Here is a 26983-nt window from a genome sequence, read left to right on the forward strand (position 1 = left end):
GTCTTGGCTCCCTCCAATCATCTCCACAGTTATGCTGGGGAAGAAAGAACAGAGATTAATTTTCTTCACCAAGAGACACCAAAACTGCTTGGATGAGCTGGGCTGACACTGACAATGGTCCAGCATTGGCTGAGGCTCAGCCGCTCTGTAGAGCCCTCGTAGGACAGGGGAGAGAGGTCAGTGACAGAAGCTGAAGTCAGAATGCTAGCTCAGAATTAAACAAATATACCAAACAATTGAAGAATAACTATAATAATACTGTAATAACTGCAATACTTGTGAAGGAGGCCCAGAGCGTATCCTCCCAGCCAAGAATGAGATGCTGTCCTCTAAAAGAAGATTCCCCAGTACAACATTGCCTGCCAAAAACTGATTTCCAATGTTTCCGTGAGTTTTTTATGTGTAATATCTTTATGTACGTTGGTGAATAGACTTTGGTGAACAGGGTTTACAAAGGGGATATATATAAAATTAAAACATGACCTGTTTTTCAAGTGTCTTTATAACTCTGTGTTATTGTAACTACATTATAACCAATCCGGTCCCTTTTGCCCACTTAAACTATGTTTACAGAACTATTGTTATATTTTTTGCAGTTTCTGCTGTCCACTTGTCCAGAGGACTTGTCCACTCTAAAAAAGACATTTTTAATGAAAAATGAAAGAGACTGTCATTGATCTTCAGGCCCGCAGCATGAGGGATAACCTCAAATCCCACAAACGTCGTGATTATCAGAGGAAAGTGTTCACGATGGTAAACGCATGCTTGGATAAATCCATCAGGGCAAAGCTTTTAGTAACTAGAGTGAAGGGTACTGATGCTGTTGCTCCAGCAGGGGGCGCCTGCTCACTGCGTAGCCGCTCTCCGAGTCACAACTGATAAAGAAATCAATTCTAAAGGCTCAGTTTTTATAGTTTACGTGCTTAAAAGGAAAAACATTGACTTGTGTGTTTTATAAACTTTTAGTGTTAAATTAAAAATTCTGAAGATTTTAAATGAAAACAAAGAAAATCCATTAAAAACAAACTGATGACGGAGACTTCAAACAAATTCACATAGATCAGAAAGAAATCATGAAATCTGACCTTAAGCTTCACCTCCAAACCAACGACACAGAAACGAGCATCACTCGGGAAAATATTCAGTCGCTTTGATGTCAACACACTCTAGTCTTTGTTTAATTATAGTTAGTTTTGTTTTTAATAATAAAATGTGTGGTTTTCATAAAAACAGTGAAATCAAAGTGTGTTACAGGTGACAACAGCTTGTTTAACCTGAAAGACGAAGCAGATTTAGAGCCGACAGACGCCAACGCTGACGAGGAGGAGGAGGAATGTTCAGGTGGATCCAGTCAGCCAATCAGCAACTGTGTTTCCCTGTCAGAGAATCTAAAGAAGTAAGAGATCAATACCTCACCACCTCCTCCTCCCCTTCTTCTGTAATACAATGCAGTGCCGAGGAGGAGGGGCCTAGGTGTGATGAGGAGGTAAATGGTCTCCTGGGAGAAGCTGCGTCTCCTCAGCACAGAGACTGAAAGAGGAGCCTTCTGACCTTCACCTCCTGCCTCTCTCAGTGAGGAGACGTGAGGATGGAGGAGCTCCAGCAGCAGAAAAGTCATTTATCAGAATCCATTTGTTCCGCCTGCAGATGAATCTCCACCAGCTCAGAGCAAAACACACCAATGCAGATCTGTCACACAGGAATCACCGATAGCACCAGTGATCTCTGTGGTCACACTGCTTGTGTTCTTCATCCCGCTCAGCAGGGAAAGGAGGAAGAGGAGCTGTTCAGCTGACGGGGTTCTGATTCTGGAGCCCACCTCAGTTTCTGGGAGTCATGGCTCTGAATCAGAATATTTTATTAATCTCCAAGGAAATGCTGTGACGATAACGGCAACAGATTGAACTAAATATTACAAAATTACAGATATAAGAAATAGCTCTATGTACAAATAGCTCAATTATAAATCTCCAGAAGTTTACAGAAATTAAATATACATGATTGACATTGACACAGGTAGGAATGACTTCCTGTGTCATTCAGTGGTGCATTATGGGCAATCTCAGTTTCTCACTGAGCATGCTCCTGTGATTGGCCAGCATGCTGTGGAGTGGGCGGGAGGTGTTGTCCACCATTGTCCTTGTCTTGGACAATGTCCGCCTCTCTGACACCACCCTAAGGGAGTCCAGCTCCATCCCCACAACATTACTGGCCTTGTGTCAGTTTATTGAGTCTGTTGTCATCTGCGACCCTCAGCCTGTTTTCCCAGCATGCAACAGCATAGTGGATAGCACTGGCCACAACAGACTCATGGGCTGTATCCCAATTCAGGGTCTGCAGCCTTAAAGGCCGCATTTTAAGGCCGATTACGTTACAGCGACGCGATGAAGGCTGTCCCAATTCAAAGGCTGCTCGAAATGCGGCCTTCAAATGCGTCCTTCATTTCCCTGAATTTTAAGGACTTCGTGGCCCCACATATCCCACAATCCATAGCGTGGCAGTCGGTGTGGATAATTTTGCCGCAGACGGCAGAAGCGGAGCGACCGAAGAGTAAACTGTTAAAAGTAAGTACTGAATATGATATCACTTATTTATGTGCAAATGTTTAATAACGAAGAACATTAAAACATTACTGTTGGCCACATGTCGGGAAAGTTATGTGACATTAGCGATGTTTGTACTTTCAGCGTTTACTTGGTTTTAAAGCCTTTACTTTAAAATATACGTCGTTCAATAGTCGACCTTAATCTTACAGAGAATGTGATGATTTTATGGATAATTAAAGTCAGTCATATATCCACAAACACAACAAGCTGAAAGTCAGTGATGCTGCTCGGTTTGCAGTCCTGAATATGACGGCACAAGCAGGATTCACTGCACTGTTAATGTTAGCTATGTTATATTGCTGCCTCTGTTCGGTGGTGTCGAGCCAAACGGACTTTAACGTGTGTTTGAACGAGCTGACAGTTCACTCGTTAAGCTGAAAGAAAGATGCTTTAATCACAGGAGTCACACATGTGTCCACTGGACCATCTGGGAACTCTTCTTGTTTAGCACTCGTAATAACACAAACACTAAATCCTCCTTCTCTTGTGCTGTTTTGTAGCAGTGTGTACACCTGAGACTGTCACCTGTCTGTCTGTCCTGCACTCTCTCTCTGTTTCTTTCTCTCTGATTGTGGAATAAAAGTATGAACATGTATTTATAAGTTACACTTGTGTTTGAATCCTGCAGCTTATCACACATTTGATTTCCATGTGTGACAACTGCAAGTGTCCAGAGTGAGGACAGACTGAGGGACCCACTGCTGCACATCATCTGTGAGGCTTTGCACCCCTGATGATCCACCAGGACAAACTCAGCAGTGTGTGAGGAAGAGGAGGAGGAAGAGCCAGCAGCAGCTGACAGATGGAGAGAATAGACAGACTGTTCCCTGTTTGTGAAGGACTGCTAGGAAAGTTTAACATAACTAATTGTCTGTCCTGAATCAGTCTTATTAGGTAATGTTCAAATAATGTTATCATCCCAGTGTTTTCAGTGTGGGAGAAAGTACTCAGGGCCTTCAAGTTACACACTATGAAAGGCAGCAACAAGTTTAATATTCAGAAACCTAAAGTATGTATCAGCAGCAGAATGGAGCTAAAAATAAATGTTTGTTTCAGTTCTATGAAGCTTTGAGTATTTTGGATTAGTAGCACTGCTGTGTTTGTTGCATCATATTGCTGTAATTGTTTATATGCTTTATATATTCTGAGGTAAGTTGATCTTTAGTCTTACATCATATTCTATAAGGATGTTATGTGTTTGTAGACTTTCTGCCCAGTTTGACCCATTTAGCAGAAGTCAGCCTGTTTAAGGCTCTGATATCTATTCTGTATGACTTAAAGCAGTTATGACATGGTCTGATTTTCTCACCCAATAAAGGAATATTTAATATATCAGTCTGATCTTCATTCTATCAGAAACAGTTATCACAGCTCGTACATTTGCTTTTTCCATATATATGTAAGCATTGAGCCAAATTTAGTAATGCCAACATACTGAAGGAACAATGTTTGTCTCTTATATACAAACCGGATTTCAAAAAAGTTGGGTCACTAAACAAATTGTGAATAAAAACTGAATGCAATGATGTGGAGATGGCAAATGTCAATATTTTATTCAGAGTAGAACATAAATCACGGAACAAAAGTTGAAACTGAGAAAATTTATCATCTTAAGGGAAAAATATCGTGATTCAAAATGTCATGGTGTCAACAAATCCCAAAAACGTTGGGACAAGGCCATTTTCACCACTGTGTGGCATCTCCCCTTCTTACAACACTCAACAGACGTCTGGGGACCGAGGAGACCAGTTTCTCAAGTTTAGAAATAGGAATGCTCTCCCATTCGTGTCTAATACAGGCCTCTAACTGTTCAGTCGTCTTGGGCCTTCTTTGTCACACCTTCCTCTTTATGATGCGCCAAATGTTCTCTATAGGTGAAAGATCTGGACTGCAGACTGGCCATTTCAGTACCCTGATCCTTCTCCTACGCAGCCATGATGTTGTGATTGATGCAGAATGTGGTCTGGCATTATCTTGTTGAAAAATGCAGGGTCTTCCCTGAAAGAGATGACGTCTGGATGGGAGCATATGTTGTTCTAGAACCTGAATATATTTTTCTGCATTGATGGTGCCTTTCCAGACATGCAAGCTGCCCATGCCACAAGCACTCATGCAACCCCATACCATCAGAGACGCAGGCTTCTGAACTGAGCGTTGATAACAACTTGGGTTGTCCTTGTCCTCTTTGGTCCAGATGACATGGCGTCCCACATTTTCAAAAAGAATTTCGAATCGTGACTCGTCTGACCACAGAACAGTCTTCCATTTTGCCACACTCCATTTTAAATGATCCCTGGCCCAGTGAAAACGCCTGAGCTTGTGGATCTTGCTTAGAAATGGCATGTTCTTTGCACTGTAGAGTTTCAGCTGGCAACGGCGGATGGCACGGTGGATTGTGTTCACTGACAATGGTTTCTGGAAGTATTCCTGAGTCCATTCTGTGATTTCCTTTACAGTAGCATTCCTGTTTGTGGTGCAGTGTCGTTTAAGGGCCCGGAGATCACGGCATCCAGTATGGGTTTACGCCATTGACCCTTACGCACAGAGATTGTTCCAGATTCTCTGAATCTTCGGATGATGTTATGCACAGTTGATGATGATAACTGCAAAGTCTTTGCAATTTTTCGCTGGGTAACACTTTTCTGATATTGCTCCACTATCTTTCTGCGCAACATTGTGGGAATTGGTGATCCTCTACCCATCTTGGCTTCTGAGAGACACTGCCACTCTGAGAAGCTCTTTTTATACCCAGTCATGTTGCCAGTTAACCTAATTAGTGTTAATTGGTCTTCCAGCTCTTCGTTATGCTCAAATTTACTTTTTCCAGCCTCTTATTGCTACTTGTCCCAACTTTTTTGGGATTTGTTGACACCGTGAAATTTTGAATCAACATATTTTTCTTTTAAAATGATACATTTTCTCAAATTAAACTTTTGATCTGTCATCTACGTTCTATTCTGAATAAAATATTGACATTTGCCATCTCCACATCATTGCATTCAGTTTTTATTCACAAATTGTTTAGTGTCCCAACTTTTTTGGAATCCGGTTTGTATATGATACACCTGTATATACACTGTCAGAGATACTTGTCTTTGAGTGAAGATTTAAGGTGATAGGAAATATAAATAACTGCAACTTGAATCTTTACTGAAGCTCAGTATTTGACACAGAGTTCAAGCTCACTGCTGTAATAACTAATAATGATTAATATAATAATAACTTTAATATTGGCCATATTATAGTTACATTACCAAAGTGGGATGACTTTAGTCTCATGAACAACATTAGCTAACTGTTATTTACTAACTAATCTTAAAAAAACAACTGTTCAGTACAGAAATGAATCCCAACAATCATGTTTTACAGTCCTGTGGTCTCAGCCTCAGATACTTATCAAATCAAAGCTCATGTAGAAACAAACAATTAAATGAACAAAAGATTTTCTCCTTCCTTTCTGTCAAACAAAGCTGTATGACACGTTTCCAGCGGTTAGTATCATGGTTGCTAGGCAACCTGGACAGCGCGACGGAGGCTAGACCTTAGCGGCCTTTGAGTACGCTGCCCTTGTGGACTGTTAAGGCTGCAGACCCTGAATTAGGATACAGACTCATAGAAAATCCTGAGCATTGTCTGACAGGCGTTAAAAGACCTCAGACATGACTCTGGCCCTTCCTGTAGAGCACAGCAGTGTTTTTAACCCAGTCCAGTTTATTATCTTTGTGTACGAGGTATTTATAGCCCTCCACATCGACCCCCTGGACTGAAACAGGGGTCACAGTGGTCCTCCTAAAGTCCACAAGCAATTCCTCGGTCTTTGCCACCTTCATAATAATAATAATAATAATAATAATAATGATGATAAATAATAATGTCTTGATGCATTCTCAATCATCCAGGAAAGTAAATCTCCAAAAGTTGAATCTGTTCATCTGGACGTAGCGTTTTGTGGGAGAAACGTTTCGTCACTCATCCAAGTGACTTCTTCAGTCTTCTTCAGAGACTGAAGACTGAGACTGAAGACTCCTCCAGAAGGTTTGCCAATTATCTATGAAGCCCACATCGTTTCTGGGACACCACTCAGACAGCCAGCAATTTAAGGAGAACATGCGGCTAAACATGTCACTCCTGGTCTGATTGGGGAGGGGACCAGAGAAAACTACAGAGTCCCACATTGTTTTGGCAAAATTACACACCGATTCAATATTGATTTTAGTGACCTCCGATTGGCGTAACCGGGTGTCATTACTGCCGACGTGAATTATGATCTTACTGTATTTACGTTTACCCTTAGCCAGCAGTTTTAAATTTCCTTCAATGTCTCCAGCTCTGGCCCCTGGAAGACAATTGACTATAGTTGCCGGTGTCTCTAACTTCACATGTCTGAGAACAGAATCACCAATTACCAGAGTTTGACCCCCGGCGGGTGTGTCGCCGAGTGGGGAAAAACGGTTAGACACATGAACAGGTTGGTGGTGTACCTGGGGCTTCTGTTTAGGACTATGCTTCCTCCTCACCGTCACCCAGCCGCCCTCTTTCCCCAGCTGCTTGGGGTCTGCCGGGGAACAGCTAGCGGGGCCTGCACTATCTTCGGCTGCACCAGCTACAGGGGCCTGGCTAGCTACGGGTGAATGAAGGGTGCGAAGCCGAGTCTCCAATTCAGTAATCCTGGCCTCCAGAGCTGCAAATATGCTACATTTGTTACAGGTATCATTACTGCTAAAGGAGGCCGAGGAGTAACTAAACATCTGACACAATGAGCAGGAAAGTGCAGGAGGGACAGGTGATGAGGCCATGGTGCTAGCGAGTCGGCTAAGAGCTAAGCTAAGCTAGTTGATAAAGACATGGTGAGTGAATACTGTGAAAATAAATTTGTGAGTGAATCAACAGAGTGTGCTTCGGATGAAGCCCGTGAAGATTACACTATGAAATTCAGTTTCCTGAGTAAGAAGAGTCTTTGTTCAGAAACGAGGTCTTCAGTGACCAGGTCAGATCCAAGGTGATGTGGAGGCCCAGGAATTCGATGTTGTCCACAAACTCCATCACCTCCCCTTAGATGAGGAGAGGTGGGTGCTTTGTCCTCCTGGACCTCCTGTAGTCTACTATGACCTCCTTGGTCTTGCTGGTGTTAAGGACCAGATTGTTCAATAAACAGCACTGGGATCTCCTCTCTGTACATGGTTTGTTATAAGACACACTACCGTGGGGTCGCCTGCAAACTTCAGAACCGTGTTTGAGGAGTGGATAGCTGTGCTGTTGGTGAAACAGTGAAAAGAGCCGAGCTAAGCACACAGCCTTGTGCCTGTGTGGGGCCGGATTGGATGACGTTCTGGCCCCTAGTCTCACCACCTGAGGTCTGATTTAAAGAAGAAAAACTTTAACTTTCTGCATGATTATTGGGGAAACTAACCCTACATGGAGTTTCTCCATTATTTAACCCTGACTAAATTTTAGCTGAATTAACTCATAGGGTCAGGGTTACTTCTTCTATCCGTTAGGGTTAGGGTTAGGTGTGGGGTAAAGGTTTCTGAGAGGTAAAAGCTCAGCTTCAGACACTAAACTCTCAGTCAGCCAGAAACATGACAGGAGGACTCATCACAAGTTGTGGGTGCTGCCCCTTGGCAGGCTTCCTGAAACTGGCCATTCAGAAAAAGGTAGGCATGAAGTGAGTAGCTTCACTGAGGTTCAAGATCACCTAAAGAAGGATTATTTTGAAATGTGACTCAAATCTGCTCCGATATGAAGCCTGAGAGCATTTCTGGTGACGTGGACTGACTGAGCCGTAGCAGTCTGAGTGAAATAAGACCGGTTTCCAGACGAGGAGGGAGCTAAAGCAGAGCTAAAGTAGGTTTAGTAGGCTACAGGTTAATATGAGAAGACTCACAATGTTCACTTCCTGCAGAAATGAAAGTCAGAATGTGGAAAAAATGAAAGAAATTCTGAGTCATTTTTTACTCTGTAAAACTTTTATTTCTTTTTTAAAATGAATCATTTCTGTTTAGAACAAACATGAAAGTCATGAAGCAATGCTACATGTTCCTAACAGCAGGTTTGATGCTAGTGGTGCTGATTCATTCATAGAAACTTGCATCTAAACAGGAGGCCCTATCTTTATCATAAATTCAAAAAGCTGCTACAAATTTTTACTTCTATTGCATCTCTTTGCAAAGATTCACATTTCATAAACACTTCTGCTCTTTACATCTCACATATATATTTATATACTTTTATACATAAAAACTACTCTCTTTGCAATTAAACTAAAATAATAGAAATAAAAAGACAGGAAGACATGACAGTGTCTGAAATGGTCAGATGCATTCATCAAGTCGAACATTTTCTCTGAGGTTTGAACATCTGCTGTACTGACAGAGGAAGAAAAGGAGGAGGAGGTCTGTTCCAGAGATCAGACAGATACAGATTAAAGTCTCATTAGGAACACCTGTCCCTCACCTGACCTCCACCATCACAGCCAGACACCAGCAAACGCTCTGGTTTACTGGTTACACCTGAATGCAACCCGCTGCAGACCAATGCTAACGTTCAAAGTTTGGAACCGCTCACAAACGTTCTCATGTTTACCTTAAACAGATCAGAAAGGTCGACCTTCTGCGTTACGGAGAAATGTGATGTTTGGGGCTCATAAAAGATTTTTTCTGGATGAAAGAAAAGGTATATGTTCATTTAACACCACACTGCAACCTGTACACACTACCTGAACTAATTTAGGGCCAATTTCCCCCTTCAACATCTCAACAAACAACCAAGACTGAGTGGTTGAGCAATGAAGGACTCTTTAGATGAGCTGGTGTTCTTTCTGAGCTTCAGTGCTGATGCTGTTGAGCTTCTGAGTGAACAGAGCGAGCGAATATCTGAACCGACCGTGTTTACATCCAGTCTGAAAAATAATTCCGACATGAAACATGCATTAATGTCGGAGGTGTAAAATCACTGTCGGCTCAAGCACTTCCTGAAGGTCTCCTGGACCTCCACGGTCCTCCGTGTTAAATCTGCTTGGAAATTTGTGTTCTGATCTGATCTTTGTATCAATGAGAACAAATGAAACCACATTTTCTCGATCCAGAGAAGGGTGGACTCCTGTCCCTCACTCTGAAGACGCTTGCCGAGCTGTTCCTGTCAGTGTTTGCGATGAAGATAAGCAAGGTGAGAGGCCGTCACAGCCCGATGTGTGAAGTCTACAACATCTCTCGACATTCAGTTTTACCGCGAACCGTTTTCACCAGGGAGACACCATGATGAGGTCTTGTGATCACCTCGTGAGACTGCACGTGGACGATCCTTTAAGTTTGGTTGTTTCAGGTAAAAGTCTTTCCGTACGTCTCCTTTCACCCTGCAGCTCATCTCTTTGACCAAAGTCCGAGTTTTAAAGGAAAACGTAATGTCCTATGAGAGATCCTTGAGTGCAAATAAAAGTTCACGTCTGAGTGTTCGGACCATGAACTCGGTTAATGTGGCGGTTGGGTTTATGCCGGGTTTCTGTGCAATTTCATCGGATTTGTTTCATTAGTTGTGTCAGTGTTACCTATTGATTACTTTGTAACTACAGATGACAGTTTGATTGTTTTAGTACCAAACCCCCGGCAGACAACAGGTTTCTGATCTTTGCAAGTTCACAGAGTAAAATCATGTTTCTGATTTCTGACGGGCAGTGACCTCACAGTGAAGCTGGGAATCTGATTAGATCATTTAATTTAGCGGTCTGATTGGTCAACAGCTGCTAATATTTTAGCAAAGTTTTACCATGGAGACTTTTGTTTTTTCGAGAAATATAATACAACTTAAAAAAGTCAGTATTTATTTTTGATCTTTTGCCCTTTTTTGGAGAGAGAAAATCAGAAATGTTCACATTTATAGTCTTGAGAAACAACAGTATAGACTTTAGCTGTACACTGACCGTCAGCAGAAACGTCTGGTTGGCATGTTTTAATCACATAGTGATCCCAGAATATTTGATAAATCTGTCAGTAACCTCCAGGGCTGTGGTCACATCACCACTCATCTCTGAGGTCAAAGTTCAGCATCAAATCAGTCATGAGCAAAGTCATTGATGTTTCAGACGTAGATCTGCACGCAGGTAAGTTCTGTTAGCAAATGTCATAGCGGGAACTTTAATTGAAAGCTTCCTGTTTACTGTCTCCTCTAGAGTCACACCTAACTTAGCTATAGGACTGTTAGCTCTGTCATCTATCCACACTGTAACATGTTTAAAGTAACATATGAAATAGAAGAAAAGGTAAAATAAACCCACAGACATCTGTAATTTTTCAGGCCTTACCCTAGCTTATCTTAAAGTCTGACCTGAACTGAAACCCAGATCAAAGTTGGTTTGTTAAAAGAGTCGCTCAATCAAAGACAGTCTGTTATTTTTCATTAACCTCATAGGATCAGTAAAGTCTTCAAAACCAGGGAGCTGTCTGTTCTGCCTAAAGGTGAACAGCTGTGCCACTGTCACACATCAGGACTGCATTTCCCAGAAGCCACCTGTTTTCTTACTGGTTTCTTGCTGGGCTGGTTTCCTTGGATCAAGTTTAACTCTGTGTTCATTGACGTAAAGCATCCACAGTCTGCAGCAGGGGGCGCTGTAAGCAGGTTTGTTTAATTATAGATGGAGAGCAGTCCAAATAAAACACGACTCTATGCTTGTTATGGCTGTGTGATAAGTTATTCTTGAAATTTTAATTAAAATATAAGCTTCGATCGGCCACAGCTGTGTCTGTGTTTGGTTACAGTACGGGACTTTTATCAATCATTTAGTTTTTAAAGCTCTGACCCTTCCTTTTAAGTGTAAAGGAAGGGTCAGACATAGTTTCAGATCAAAGTAAACCTCTAACCGAATCTGTGACGTGGGAAAGGTAGGTGTGCAGCCAGAAGGGCGGGGCTAAGAAGAAGTTTAGCCGCACCAGCCCTTGGAGGACAGGGACAAACCTGTCCATCGTGACAGAACAGGTACACACAGGAACGTCATGACATCATTGCTAGTCAGTGATGAAAACAATAAGAAACATGCATTAAGGCACAAACTGGGAGACAATTTCGCTCCAGATGAGATGTGAGAGGCTTTCAGGTCAAGTCTGAACTGTGACATCATCACAAGGGCGACGCCCCTTTGAGTGCTTCACTTTGATTGGTTACTGTGGCTCATAAAGGCCAAAGTAATATTTCATGCTTGGATGTGTAAATATAGCTCTTCCTCTCAAAATACCACAGTCCTCATTATTCTGACATTTAAACCTTTTTAATACTTTTCTCTGAAAGTTTGATTTCAGAATTATATTTTGTAATGTAATAGTTTAAATAATCAATAAATACTAATTATAAGTAATCTGATTACGTTCTAAACATACGTCTTTATTTCCTGAAGATTACAGATATTCAAATCACTTGAATCAACTTTTACTTCCTCTCCAAAAATCGGTGCGTTAGCATTGACCTGAAAGCGTCTGCAGGTGGAGGCGTGTTTTCAGTTCACAGGCATGTGGTTCAGTGCAGGAAGCTGTGGTCACATGACACCAGTGCTAGAAGTCAGTTCAAACATTTTCAGCCAATCAAACGGCAGATAATGATGGAGCAATGACGACCTCATCCGTCCAGCAGGAGGCACGAGGCCGTGTGTGTGTGTGTGTGTGTGTTTGTTTGTTTTGTCTCTCAGGAGGCGTGTCGGAGGAGCAGTGTGGGGGCAGGGCTCCACTGGCCATGAGTGTGGTGGTGGGGAGTGGGAGAGCATTCACAGGAACAGGGGGGAGCGGGCTTACCTAACACCCCCCCAGAGTCCAGCGGGTACTCCAAGATGGACGCTGGTGCCGCCAGAGCGTACGGGTAATCGTATGGCGTCGCGTAGATCAGGCCAGACTCAGGCCCTGCCCCTGCCATCAGTGCTGTTGTTCCATTGGGCAACACTGTCTGGATCTGACGAATCAGAGGCATGAGAGTGGGGCCTGTGGGGCGGGTGTACGCAGGGCAGTGGGCGGCGCCAGGACAGGGGCGGGGCCCGAGAGGACACGAGAAGCCTGTTGCGAGACGCTGGATGCTGCGAAAGAAAAGGCGAGGGATGCTGGGTATGGGTAACAGGAAAGGGGAGGGGTTATAAAAGGAGGAGGAGTTTTAGTATGCTTGCTGTAAAAAGACAAAATGAAAATCTGATTCAAACGTGTGAATGGCATCTAAAACACTCAGCACTGCTCAGGGTTTGGTTCATGTTTTTAATTTTAACCAATAAATTTGGCACAAATGATTCATGTTTAAAATGACTCTCTCTGATTGGCCAGCCTGTCTCTTACAGGATTTGATGCTGGCGTCTCTGTACGTCCCATTCAGGATGGCCAACTCCATCAGCTGCATCTTCTTCAGACTGTCCTCGCCCTCTGCCTGAAACACAGACACGACTTTCAGACACGCGTGTGCTGTGAGAACATGCAGAACTGACACACATAGCAGCTTAAGTTTACACAGAATTTCATTCAGCCTGAAACAAAGTATCAGATGTATTAAAAAGTATCAAAAACTGTAAAATACATTTTAAAAGAATCTGAAATCAGCCACTACAGAAAGATTCATGTTGTATAAAACAATCTGTAAAATATCCAAACGTCAGTAAATGAACACAAAGATCGTATGGTTACTGTGTAACCTGGGTTCTCTTAGTGAGAGACTATCTCTCCACACTGTTACATATTCCATATGTACGTGGTAACTCTGTAAGACACCCCACGAGGAGACAGTGCAACCGAACCGCCGAGACTGAAGGTACCAATGGACCATTCTTTAAGACACTCCGGCTTGGCTGGCCACGCCCCACAGCTCACGTATAAAACTGCTTTGTAGACGTGACACCGGTGATAGTTTGATCAGAACGCGTCTCCGAGCGGCCTGATGGTGGAGAGACAGTCTCTCACTAAGAGAACCAAGGTTACACAGTAACCGTACGTTCTCTAGCATATTGAGAGTATCTCTCCACACCGTTACATATTCCGTATGTACGGGGTAACTCTGAAAGACACCCCACGAGGAGACAGTGCAACCGAACCGCCGAGACTGAAGGTGCCAATGGACCATTGACAAAGTACACATAAGCAGACCACCCCGGTCTTGTGAAGGCCAAGCCGGGGGGTGGAGGCAGCAGTCTGCAGATGCCAGACTGGCCTGAACCGGTCGTGCAGGATGCACGACCGCAAGTGATCGGCTGCTCAAGGTCAGCCCGGGACCGCAAGGCAGACCACCAGGGAGTGCCCCACACCGAGCTGCCAAGTAGGATCCTGCTGGTCGCATAGGCCTACAACATGCGGGCAATGCCAGACAGAGAGTCGGCACTACAGGCTGGAGAACTCTCACTCACCACAGCGAGGTCCGACTGGCATGTAAGCTGGTGAAGCAGGCAGCACACCAGGGGAGCACAGCCTACAGTAGCAGGTCAAGCTAGGGATGAGACGTGTCCATCCACAGAGCCGAAGCCGCCCCGTGCTGTCGACAGACAGGGAGGGGGCTGACAGCCTAGCCTGCTGAAGTGGAAGGTTGAGCAAGGCGACGACCCGAAGGTCCACCCCCAGCACCGTCACCACGTGCTGTCCGCAGACAGAGGAGCCTCAAGAGTGAACTCAAACGAGACATTCGAGGTCAGTCATAAAGTCTCAGCTCCGGCTGGCTGCATTAACCCGAGCTGCAGGCAATGCCAGACAGGCTAACAGACCGGAGAATGCTCATTCGCTGGCTGTAGCACAGCGAGGTCTCAGCGGCGCGAAGCCTGTGAAGCTGGCAAGACGCCGAGGAAACACAGCCCGATTGCCCCACACACAGATGCCAGCTCGATCGGCAAAGGAACCGGGCCACGGGAGACCAACTAGGGGAGACCGGGGCCGAGGGAAAGATAAAGGGGAACCAAGCTAAGGGGAACCACGGGTGAGGGAGACCAAGCTCAGGGAAATTGCAGGTGAGAGGTTAGTGCCCAAGGAGGCTGCCGAAACAGGCTCCTGACGGACGGACGCACACACACAAAGCACTCTTGAAGAAAAGTCACTCACACGCAGCACACAAGTGGAGGTCAAACAGTCACGTCACGTCTGCACAGCTGTTTTATATGTGAGCTGTGGGGCGTGGCCAGGCAAGCCGGAGTGTCTTAAAGAATTATCCACGCGCCACGACCAAGGGGGGTTGTACCCCGTACATATGGAGTATGTAACGGTGTGGAGAGATAGTCTTGATATGCTAGAGAACATTCAAGTCCTAGAAATAAACTTTTGTCAAATTACGATGACTTGAATTTAGTTTCTAATGGAAAAACATGATGGTTACAGTATCCACTGAGCACGCTCAGTAACCAGCCTGCTGAGGGCTGTGCAGACCACAGGGGTCGCTGCTGTCCACCACACAACAGCGAGTATTTCTACGGATTCCTGAGAGGAAATACAACACAACATCAAACACCCAAACATACACGACACACCTGCCACGAGCTCGTTAGACAATCAGATCGTCAGTTAACATCTTCCATTTTCTTCAGTCCAACTACAAATTGACTTCTAAACCACTTTGTGTCTCTGTAACATGAAACTAACTTTAATGCCCCCCTCCAACTTACTGTCAGAAAACACACACACACACACACACACACACACACACACAAAGAGAATGATCAGGTGCCCAGACTCACTTCCTTGTTTTTTTTCTTCCTGCCTCTGCACAAATCAAGGAAGTGAGAGTGGAGGAAGTGAAGATCAGCAGAATCACTGCACTTCCTGTCTCTCTCTCACACACACACACACATTCCTAAATGTAGACATGATTCTAACATGAACATGAAGGTTAAAGCCTGAGGGCTGAAACCACAAAGTCAGGTTGATGTCAGCGACCTGAGTCTGTTTACCTGCTGAATCACCATGGTGACTGATGCTGAGCATCACCAGGTGAGGCTCAGAGTTTCCTCTGATTCTTTAATGAGGCATGTTTTCAGAGTGAGAGATTCTGTGTGTGCAGCTTGTTCCTGAAAGCAACAAAAGAAGCTCCAGCAGATCAGACTGAACGTGCATGTGTTCATGTTCATGTGATAATGTGTTCATGCGATCATGTTCATGTGATCAGGTGATCATGTTTATGTATTTATGTGATCATGTGTTCATGTTCATGTAACAAGCAACAAAAGAAGCTCCAGCAGATCAGACTGAACAGACTGAACGTGCATGTGTTCATGTGATCATGTGTTCATGTTCATGTGTTCATGTATTCATGTGATAATGTTCATATATTCATGTGATCATGGGTTCGTGTTCATGTCCATCATGTGTTCATGTGATCATGTTTTCATGTGATCATGTGTTCATATTCATGTCCGTCATGTGTTCATCCTCATGTGTTAATGTATTCATGTCAATGATGTATTCATGTGATGATGTTCATGTGTTCATTTGATCATGTTTTCATGTGATCATGTGACCATGTGCTCGTGTTCATGTCCATCATGTGTTCATGTGATCATGTGATCATCTTCATGTGCTCATGTTCACGTGATCATGTTTTCACGTGTTCATGTGATCATGTGTCCATGTGATCATGTTTTCATGTGATCATGTGATTATGTTCATGTGTTCATGTGTCCATGTGTCCATGTGTCCATGTTTTCATGTGATCATGTGTTCATGTATTCATGTGATCATGTTCATATATTCATGTGATCATGGGTTCGTGTTCATGTCCATCATGTGTTCATGTGATCATGTTTTCATGTGATCATGTGTTCATATTCATGTCCGTCATGTGTTCATCCTCATGTGTTAATGTATTCATGTCAATGATGTATTCATGTGATGATGTTCATGTGTTCATTTGATCATGTTTTCATGTGATCATGTGACCATGTACTCGTGTTCATGTCCATCATGTGTTCATGTGATCATGTGATCATCTTCATGTGCTCATGTTCACGTGATCATGTTTTCACGTGTTCATGTGATCATGTGTCCATGTGATCATGTTTTCATGTGATCATGTGATTATGTTCATGTGTCCATGTTTTCATGTGATCATGTGTTCATGTGATCATGTGATCAAGTGTTCATGTGTTCAGGTGTCCATGTGATCGACCTGCTGATCTCTCGATTACAGCATTGTGTGGGCATTTCTGGCGTGGCACTCCTGTGGATAAAATCATATCTCTCAAACAGGAGCTTCTGTGTTAAGTTGGGCTCATCATCATCCTCTGTGGCCCCTCTGTCATGGGGTGTACCGCAGGGATCTATTCTTGGGCCATTACTGTTTTCATTGTATCTCCTGCCACTGGGTGCGACCTTTCATAAACACAAAGTTTCATTTCATCTATATGCTGATGATTGCCAGCTTTATTTTCCTTTCAGTCATTCTGATAGCTCCCCAATTAGACTCCTGCTTGATTGCCTTAGTGATGTTAAGTCATGGATGGCTCAAAACTTTTTAAATTTTAATGAACGTAAAACGGAAGCAATTCTGTTTGGCCCAAATCATTCCTCTGATATCCCTGATGTTGACCTTGCTGCTCTGACCCCTCACCTGAAGAGCTCGATTACCAATCTTGGGTTAAAAATCGACTCTGCACTTACCTTTGATGGCCACGTGAATGGGGTGGTGAAATCGTCATTCTATCACCTCAGGCATCTGTCGAAGGTTAAACCTTTTCTTTCAAGGCGTTACTTGGAGACTGTTATCCACGCTTTCATAACCTCACGCTTGGATTATTGTAACTCCCTTTTAATAGGGGTTTGACTGGGCACTCTGACACGCCTGCAACTAGTACAGAATGCTGCGGCACAGTTTTTATCTGGTAAAAGGAAATTTGAGCACATTACTCCGGTCCTGGCCTCCCTGCACTGGCTTCCAATTGAATTTAGGATTCATTTTAAAGTTCTTTTATTGGTTTTTAAATCTTTAAATGGTCTGGCACCTGCATATATGTCTGATTTGCTGAAGCCCTATGTCCCCACTCGTTCGCTCCGGTCAGCTGAGCAGCTGTTGCTCTCAGTCCCCAAATCACGGCTGAAACTGAGAGGAGACCGAGCGTTCTCTATTGTGGCTCCTAAACTTTGGAATAATCTTCCTCTTCACATTAGGCAATCGACATCAGTGATGTTTTTTAAATCCAGATTGAAAACGCATTTTTATTCACTGGCTTTTGACTCAGTGGTTGACTGACTTGTATTTACTTATATTTTATGTTTATTATTTTATTGTATTTATTATTCTTATGGTATCTATTACGTTTCTATTGTTCAGCACTTTGGTCAGCCTTGTGTGTTTTTAAAGTGCTATACAAATAAACGATGATGATGATGATGTAATCATGTGTTCATGTGATTATGTTCATGTGTTCCATGTGATCATGTGTTCCATGTGATCATGTGTTCATGTGATCATGTGTTCATGTGTTTCATGTGTCCATGTGATCATGTGTCCATGTGATCATGTAATCATGTTCATGTGATCAGGTGATCATGTTTATGTGTTCAAGTGTTCATGTGATCATGTGTTTGTGTTCATGTCCATCATGTGTTCACATGATCATGTGTTCATATTCATGTCCGTCATGTGATCATCTTCATGTGTTCATGTATTCATGTCCATCATGTATTCATGTGATCATGTTCATGTGTTCATTTGATCATGTTTTCACGTGTTCATATGATCATATGTCCATGTGATCATGTTTTCATGTGATGATGTGTTCATGTTAATGTGATCATGTGTTCATGTTCATGTGTTTATGTTCATGTGTTTCATCTGTCTATGTGATCAAGTGTTCATGTGATCATGTGTTCATTTGATCATGTTAATGTGATCATGTGTCCATGTGATCATGTTTTCATGTGATCATGTGTTCATGTCATCAAGTGTTCATGTGATCATGTGTTCATGTGTTCACGTTAATGTGTTCATGTGTCATGTTCATGTGTTCCATGTGTCCACGTGATCATGTTTTCATGTGATCATTATAATGTGATCATGTGTTCATGGTCATGTGTTCATGTGTTCATGTGATCATGAAACATGAACACCTTTTCAACCAATCACATTCGTTCCCTCTGTTCTAATTCCACGTGCCCTTCATCAGGCTGTGGGATAGGAAGCTGTCATGTTTCACAGCTGTGATGTGAAGCTGTCACCTAGGAAACAAACAGCAGCACTGAGCGCGGTCAGAGCAACATCATTCTGCCATTCAAACCTTTAATTCACAGCTCTGTGTCACACATCAGCAGATTAACCAGTTTCTGCTGCTCCACCTCTGAGAGGTTCACCTCTTTACAGGTTTCATCATCATTATAGACCTTTAATGTCTCTGGTCAGAGCAGCCGGCGCTCATACAGATCCCGGCTTAACAGAAAAAGTTGATAATGAGCGAGTTTTAGAGTTCATTGAGCGAGCGAACTTGAAGAAAGCCTGGATATGTTGAACTTCCTTTGTCCTCACAAAAACATACACAGGTCAGAGGTCAGGGGACTCACAGCAGGCACGAGCAGTTTGGTGACTTCATCTACAGCTCGTTTGAGTTTGATGTCGGCTCGGTTCTGGGCATCTTCCACTGTGATGAGGACATGAAGGTCATCGTTCAGGTGCTCCCAGTTTGGCTTCCCTCGGTTCTGCTCTTCCTGCAGGTGGAGACATGAGTGAAGACAGAGACAAGTAGTAAATATTCACATGCTGTCTGGTGTTCACAATTGACTGACTTTGGTGAAATGCATCCTGGGAGTTACAGTTTGTTTTTACATTCACTTTTTGTAGTTGTCAGAAGAGGGGCCTCAAAGCCAAAGGCTCTGTGTCCCATTCTACCTTTAAATACTCTAGGAACCATAAGTAAGCCACCAGATCACAACAACAGTCACCTCAAGGTACTTTATATTATAAGGTTAAAAAACTGAGATTAACTGAAGGCTTTTTAGGGAGTTTTTAGGACATCCTGATAATAAAGAATTACAGTAGTCCAGCCTGGAAGTAATAAATGCATGAACTAGTTTTTCAGCGTCACTCTGAGACAGGATATTTCTAATTTTAGAGATGTTGCACAAATGGAAGAAAGCAGTCTTACATATTTGTTTAATATGTGCATTGAAGGACATGTCCTGGTCAAAGTTTAACTAACTAATTAGTTAAAAAGTTTATCTAATTGGTGTGTGTTATGTCGCTTCATAGATAGATAGAGCTGGGTGTCATCTGCATAGCAGTGAAAATGTATGCTATGTCTTCTAATGATGCTGCCTAAGGGAAGCATGTATAATGTAAACAGCATTGGTCCTAGCACTGAACCCTGTGGAACTCCATAATTGACCTTAGTGTGTGAAGAAGACTCTCCACTTACATGAACAAATTGAGTCTGTTAGATAGATATGATACAAACCACTGCAGTGCAGTACCTGTAATAACTACAGCGTGCTATATATTGCGATCTTCTGCTGGCGTTCAGCCTGTTAGTGTGTTTGCAGGAAGTCTGCTGAGTTAGCAGAGGATCGGCAGCTGATTGGACAATCGTTTTCTCACACAGATGAGTGGTTTTAACAAAAATTGTGTGAGTTTCAGCACGACATCAGTACAAAACCAAAATCCCCATCATTCATTGTCCTCCCTCTCCTCTGTCTCCATCTGGATCGTGTTGAACTCCTGTTGCTACGCCTGTCTCATGCATCTCTTTTAGCGTAGCAGGTGGCTAACCTCGTCAGCGTCACACATGAAGAAACACAAACACGCATGTTTTTTCAGCAGTTTGACCTGAAATGTCTGAAATAGTTTCTTCATGGTGAATCATTCAGAGAGTCTTGATCCTGAGGAGACCGTGTGACTCGGCTGCTTCTGCAGACTCAGAGCTTTCCCAGGAAGCAGCTCATCAGCTCTTATTTTAGAGTCTCAGCTCTTCCTGAAAGTTGGCAGACAAACTTTCTGACACACGGCTGCATGAAGCAACATCCTGTTCAGAGTTTTATTTAAAATCCCAAACTGAAGACAAATTCATGTCATAATCTTTCTTCAGTCTGACAGGACCTAACCCTAACCCAAAATGTCCTGGCCTGTCTGCCAAAGCAGAATGAAACTTTAAAGTTCAGAACGCAAGCTGAGCAAGAGAAGAGTTTAAGAGCGTTTTTGGAAGGATGTGTGACTTTATTTTTGTGTTTGGAGTAAAACAGAAGTTTTCAAACTGAACCCTGATCAGTGAACGTCTCAGTTTTAGGGACAGACCATCCATCTGAGACAGCGACAGATTTTCGGGCTTCATTGGAGCCACAGATACTTCCTGTTTCAGACAACTATTTCTCCAATCAGGCCCATCCCACATTAGTCTGCACCTGCATGAAGTCAGAGCCTGCTCAAACCGGTTTGGTCGACTGAGCTCAGACTGGATCCTGCATGTTCTTCTGCAGGTATCTGTTTCAGGTTGAGTGGACGTTCGCTGTGATAGGAGTAAAGTTCAAATAAAGGAAAGACGCAGCTCAGCCGCTCGTTGATTCACTCGGAACCTGCAGATTTACGACGATAACCGGTCACTCTGAGGGAAAACCTGTAGACTTCACTGAGCGACCTAATTCTACTGACATGTTCTACTCTGACTGATTTCATCTGTGCACACATCAAACCGAGTGTTACAAAGTCCTTCAGAACAACGCACAATAAAACACAAGCACAAAGACAATGAGGAGTTAACCCTAACATCTGGAAAAAAAATTCATAAGAATAACCTCTGTGAAAAGGAAATGTGTCATACCTCAGCAGCCGTGCACGTTCTCACTCTTTGAGCTTCTCAAACAAAGAGAAGGCTCTTCATTTGTTTTAAATGTTGAAACACGTCTGAGTTATGCTCAGGCTCACGTGTTCTGTCTCTGGATCAGCCCTACAAATCTACACCCGATGTGTATTTTCACATGTGTTGTCCTTTAAATGAAAATCTGCTGACTGACCTCTGACTGCGTTTCAGTGTCTGGTTTTTCATTTTTTACGTCACCAAGAAAATCAAATAATTGAAATATAAGAAGAAAAATGTCATCTTATGCCTTCTATGTGCGTGCGTATGAGCGTGTATTCATATCTTTGTGGGAACCAAAAATTGGAAGTTTTTGAGACTCCAAATGTGGTTTTAGTGTCAGGGTGATAGCTATAGTTTAGGCTTGAGGTTAGGCATTCATTTTTCATGGTTAGGGGCTAAGGAACGAATTGTGTTAATTACATGTCCCCAGAAGATATGAATACCTGACATGCTGTGTGTGTGTGTGTGTGTGTGTGTGTGTGTGTGTGTGTGTGCGCGCGCGTTACCTTCTTCTTGTCTCTCATAGAGCCTCTTCCTCTCACCATGATCTTACATCCAGTTTCAGCCTCCAGCTGCTTCGCTGTCAGACCGCGAGGACCCAGAATCCTCCCCACAAAGTTAAACTGACACACACACAGGTCAGTCTGTTACCATGACAACCTAAGCACTAATTAGCCAATCATCTTTCAGATATAGCCATTAATAGTTAGAATGAATCTACTGAGTTGTAAAACTTTGAAACAGAGCAACACTGATGGTCAGAGACACAGGAAATGAATTATTATTGGTGCCTCACGATGATGTCACTAAGTTCACACACACACACAGACATACGTCGGGATGCTCCTTCACGGGGACGTAGAGTTTCTCCTGCAGCTGCACCGTTGGGCCGACAGCATCCGGCAGCTCGCCGCTCTTCTCCGATCCATTCAGCATGTCCGTGTACATGTCCTTCCTCACGCGGCCGATCTCTGAAACACACACGCAGGAAGTGGAAAACTGTTGTGCTGTCTGGCCAATCAGAAACTGAGATTCTGTTTGGAGTTCGTGGCAGAGGTGAGTGGGATGAACAGCCCATCAGCACTAAAACACCTGCAGCAGGTAAAGAGGAGCTGATGGAGCTCGGAGGGAAACAAACAGCTGGAATCAAACTTAACTGAAAACCGATGTTTCAGCGCGCCATCTTCAGACTCGTTCTTTATGTTCAGGTTTTCAGCGCTGATGGAGGCACTACTGTTTCTCTGCGTTTTGTTTTGCTGCGCACCTTTTCTTTGTGTTTGGAGTAAATCTGATCAGCCACTGTCAGCGTTCACGGGCAGAACAGGAAGTACAGCTCATTTAGGTTTTATATTTGTAACTGATTTAAAGGTCGTGTTCAATTTTTTCCAAACATCACCGTGCAAACCTCTGAAACCTGAGGTGACGCTGATGTTCACACCTGATTCCATGATCTGTCATTCCCATGTCCTCTTTAGCTTCTTGTATCTGCAGGTGAGATGGATGTGATGGATGATGAAGGTGCAACTGATGATCTGTGTGACTGCTGCTCTCCTCGTGGAGTTTGAACCTTGAAGCAGCCAGATGATAACCTGACCTGCAAACATCGGTCAGATTTCCCTTCATGTTGAGCCTGATCAGTGAACAGCTGAGTGTAATAATGTTCATGTTTCACAGATCCAGCTCCAACCTGTGTGGTTTATTAGTCTTCTAGGTCCTGCAACTCCTTAAGTTCTTGAGTTTAAGGCATCTGGAGGTTCTTGCAAATGTTTCACCGGAAAGAACAATGTGGCGTCTCGGGTCTTTGACCTCTGGTAGGCTTGTCCCCTCGGGGGTCATCCTCACAGTCACTTACCCACCCTGTAATCATGTGAGTTATGGGTCAAGCTGTGAGTTGGTGTCGAAACACCTGAGAGGAGGTCTGAAGACTGCGTTACAGGTGGCTGACTGCTGATGTGGTGGGTCCCCCCTCTGTGGAGACCACTATCCACCTTTACTGCTGTTATAACGGTTGGTGTTCTCAGTCCTTTCTCCTTTAGAGGGCCGCAACTTTATCACTGTGATAACTTTGACAGATATGTCCTGCAAATGTTTAACACTGGGACATGTCTGGTTACAAAATACAGCAATAAAAGCAAAACAACATGTGACAACAATCATGTGACATCATCTTGCACATGAAGACTTAGGCCAGCAGACCTTTGGAGAGGTCTGTAGTTAGAAACCAGCTAAAAACTCTAACTGTGTTATAGCAGCTAGCTGTGGGGTTCCTCAGGGCTACCGTGTTGGTTCTTTATTCTTTCATGTGCATGTTTTTAGCATGTTGGTTTAACGTGTGGCATTGAACGTGTGTTTAAGCTGCAGCTCAACTCTTTGTTTCTGTCTTCAAACAGCAGCAAGTAGGGACATGAAATCACTGCAGCTTTCACAGGAAGTTGCAGTATCCCAGGTAACTGTTTCCATGATGATCGCACATCTTATACTGACCACCACCCCCTCTCAACCCGGTAAGATTTATTTCTCCCTCGCAATGCATGCTGGGAGACTTAATGAAGCTGTCTGAGTGGTGATTCAGAGCAACAAAACAACCCTCACCGTCAGCCAACCAGGAGCTAGGAGTAAAAATGAGGACCCCCCCCCCCAAAATGTCCTGTCCTGTCTTCAGGACGGACCCTTAATGGTCCGTGTGAGTGCTCAGAACTGGTTTGTTTCAGGTCTGGATCCACCTGAGGACATGTTCCTGTGTGTGTGTGCGTGCTATGATTAAACTGCTAGGATGATTTATGGGCTCCGTTATTACAACCTTCCCTCTCTGCTCTCTGATGAGTTCAGTGATTTGTCAGTTTGAAATATCCAGCATCCAGTCAATTTCCTGCTGTAACCCTGAGGCCACACACACACACACACACACACACACACACACACACACAGCAGGAAACAGGAAACAAGCAGCTACACAGGTAGGAAACACCTGAGCATCTCCTCAGCAGGTTAGAAACAGACAAATTTGCACACACGCCACAGATGGAGCATCAGAGACTTTCCATCACATCCAGTGAGCTCCTCACAGTCTGCAGCTCCTGCAGCATCATGGCCACAATAACCAGCAACATGCGAGCAGGTGACCCGCCCCCAGGACACACCTTCAAAATAAATCAACCTGCTTTCAGTCCGCCTGCAACATTCACTTCAACGTCAATGCCCCGAGTCATAGCGCAGGTGAGGAGACCACCAGTCATGAAAGGTTATCGTGTAAGAACCATGTCCTCACATGGTCTCTTCATCACCCTCATCGTCGCCCTGATTCCAAAGTGAACCATCACGGGGGTCTCCGAAGGGTCATCTCACACTGAGGAGCCAACCTAACAGGCAGGAACGTCCTCTCTACAATGGTTAAAATGTGATGTTGGTCCTCACAAAGACAGACAGACGCACACACACTGGTACTAGTGGTTTTACTGCCTGAGGCTATTACAGCAGGGACGCCAGCCAGAAGGGATTCTGGGTAAATTGATTTTCTTCTCTCTCTCTGACTGACTCGCTCTCTCTCTCTCTCACACACACACACACACTTCATCTGAGCTTTTGAATTAATTGATTAGACCAATTAAATGATGAATAGCTGCACTTAGTGTAATTGAGACGCACACAGAGGACAGAAAAAAAAGGAGGAGAAAGGTTTTATACTGCGGTGTGTTCAGGTGCTGTTGGAAAAGCAGTGTTCACACACATACCACAATTCTCCCTAGTGTTAGGTCTAGCTGTCCAATCACAGCGCACTTTCTACATCAGTAACTCAAACAACACACCTGACACGTTGGACATGTTGGTCCTAGTTCACAGGACTCTACTGTAAACTAACCTAACTGTTATTAAGTGTTTATTAGGTAAATGCCCCCTGTGGCCATCTAGTGAAATGCAGTCTAACCCTAGCATCTACAACCCCGATTCTAAAAAAGCTCATTCGCTGAGAAAATGTAAATGTAAGCAGAATATTGAGTCATATTTCATTATCTATAGAAATCAAGTGATTAAACTGAGGAAATCATTTCACCATTTTTATACAAATATCAGATATATTTGAATTCGATGTCAGCAACACGTGTCCAAAAAGTCTGGTGTTTAGCAGCCAATCAGGTGAGCGGGCAGCAGGTCAGTCACATGACTGGCTATAAGAAAGAGCTTCTTGGAGGTCGTGTGCTGTACAGACGTGTCTATATTCTGCACACCTGAGTGTCAGTGTAATGACAGCAAAGCTCACCTGGGCATGTGTGGCTAACTTACAGCTAGCAGGCTAACCTTAGCGTGCTTGAAGCATAAACTTCATGGAAAAACAGATCACCTGACAAAGACACAGGTGAGCAAATGTGAGACAGGTGGACGTCTGCTGCATCGGTCTGCGGATCGATCGACCCTCACTGACCATGAGCTTCTTGTATTTCAGTCCTTCTCAAACTGTGAAACTTCATTCAAACATTCACACCTGCAGAAAACATCTGTGAGCACACAAACTGAACCAGATGTTCTCGTTCCTCCACCTCGCTGTCCGCTGGAGCACCGCCACACAGCGTCAGCAGTAACATGACCACAATAAAGCCGAGGTCCAGTTCAGGAGAAGCTAGCAGACAGCTAGCAGCAAGAGCTGCCTGTGTCCCATCCACCTGTCAGTCACAGAGGCCACGCCCCTAATAATGCAATGAGGCTGTAAAGTGACTGAGTTGGATTCCTACTGATTAGTGAAAATTGTGGGTGGGGTTAAACGTGCCTCAGCCAGCTCACCCATTTGTTTTTTAATCTGTCTGATCAATGAAATCAATAAATGATGATCAGTTATTAAAATCCATGATCACTAAAGTATGATACGTTACTTGAGTATGCTTCAGACAGTACTTTTACTCTGAATACACAGAGCACACTTTCTGACAGTACTTACTGCAGTACATGTAGGACTGCCAGCACTTTAACTTGTAGTAGTTTTAAAAGAAAAAGTATCAGGATGGTTTCAGTAAACTTTTCCTTTGATTTAAACCCTCTCACGCGCGCGTGCGGGTCTCACCTTCGTCCAGGAGCCTCTCCAGGTGCTGGAAGATTCCGCAGAAGTTCGGCAGACCGCTCATCAGTTTCTTGTCGTTCATGAGTTGCATCAAGTAATCCGGACCGGGTCTGGGCTTCTCCTTCCCCTCCATCCTCCCCACCACGACCCGCCGAACTACACGGATCCGGACCGCAGCGGACTGCACGGATCAGCATGAATCCAGACCCGGTCCCGGAGGCGCCTTGAGTCCCGCACGCTCGGCTCCGAGTCCGGGTTTAACGCTCCAGCTGCACCGGCTTTGCCCGGCTCTCTCTCCGCTCTCCGCTCCGCGCAGAACAGCGCTGTGTGTCGGCCAGCAGCGGCTCTGAGCCTCCGCTCCGCTCCGCGCACACACACACACACACACACACACACACAAAGGGGGGGCACAGCCTTCAAAATAAAACTCTAACTAACTAACGTGTGTGTGTGTGGTATTTTGTTCCCAGGCGTCACTGGCAATACAGCTGCTCCGTTTGAATGTGTCGCTCTAAATACTTTAATTGGTTTTAATGGTTTTTGAGCTTTTTTTCACATGGAAAT

The 26983-nt window shown here is 43.9% G+C and overlaps 1 protein-coding gene across 1 annotated transcript; it reads right to left on the reverse strand.

Annotated features, from left to right (window-relative positions):
* Positions 1-8553: 8553 nt before the first annotated feature.
* Positions 8554-26769, reverse strand: qkib (QKI, KH domain containing, RNA binding b). The gene is given in 7 exon segments (XM_005462247.4): positions 8554-12571; positions 12574-12678; positions 12905-12992; positions 19085-19228; positions 21876-21992; positions 22204-22340; positions 26423-26769. Coding segments are annotated over 7 exon segments (1020 nt in total). The 5' UTR covers positions 26553-26769; the 3' UTR covers positions 8554-12272.
* Positions 26770-26983: the final 214 nt, after the last annotated feature.

The sequence above is a fragment of the Oreochromis niloticus genome, linkage group LG13 (genome assembly GCF_001858045.2).
Source record: "Oreochromis niloticus isolate F11D_XX linkage group LG13, O_niloticus_UMD_NMBU, whole genome shotgun sequence".
Taxonomy (NCBI): Eukaryota; Metazoa; Chordata; class Actinopteri; order Cichliformes; family Cichlidae; genus Oreochromis; species Oreochromis niloticus.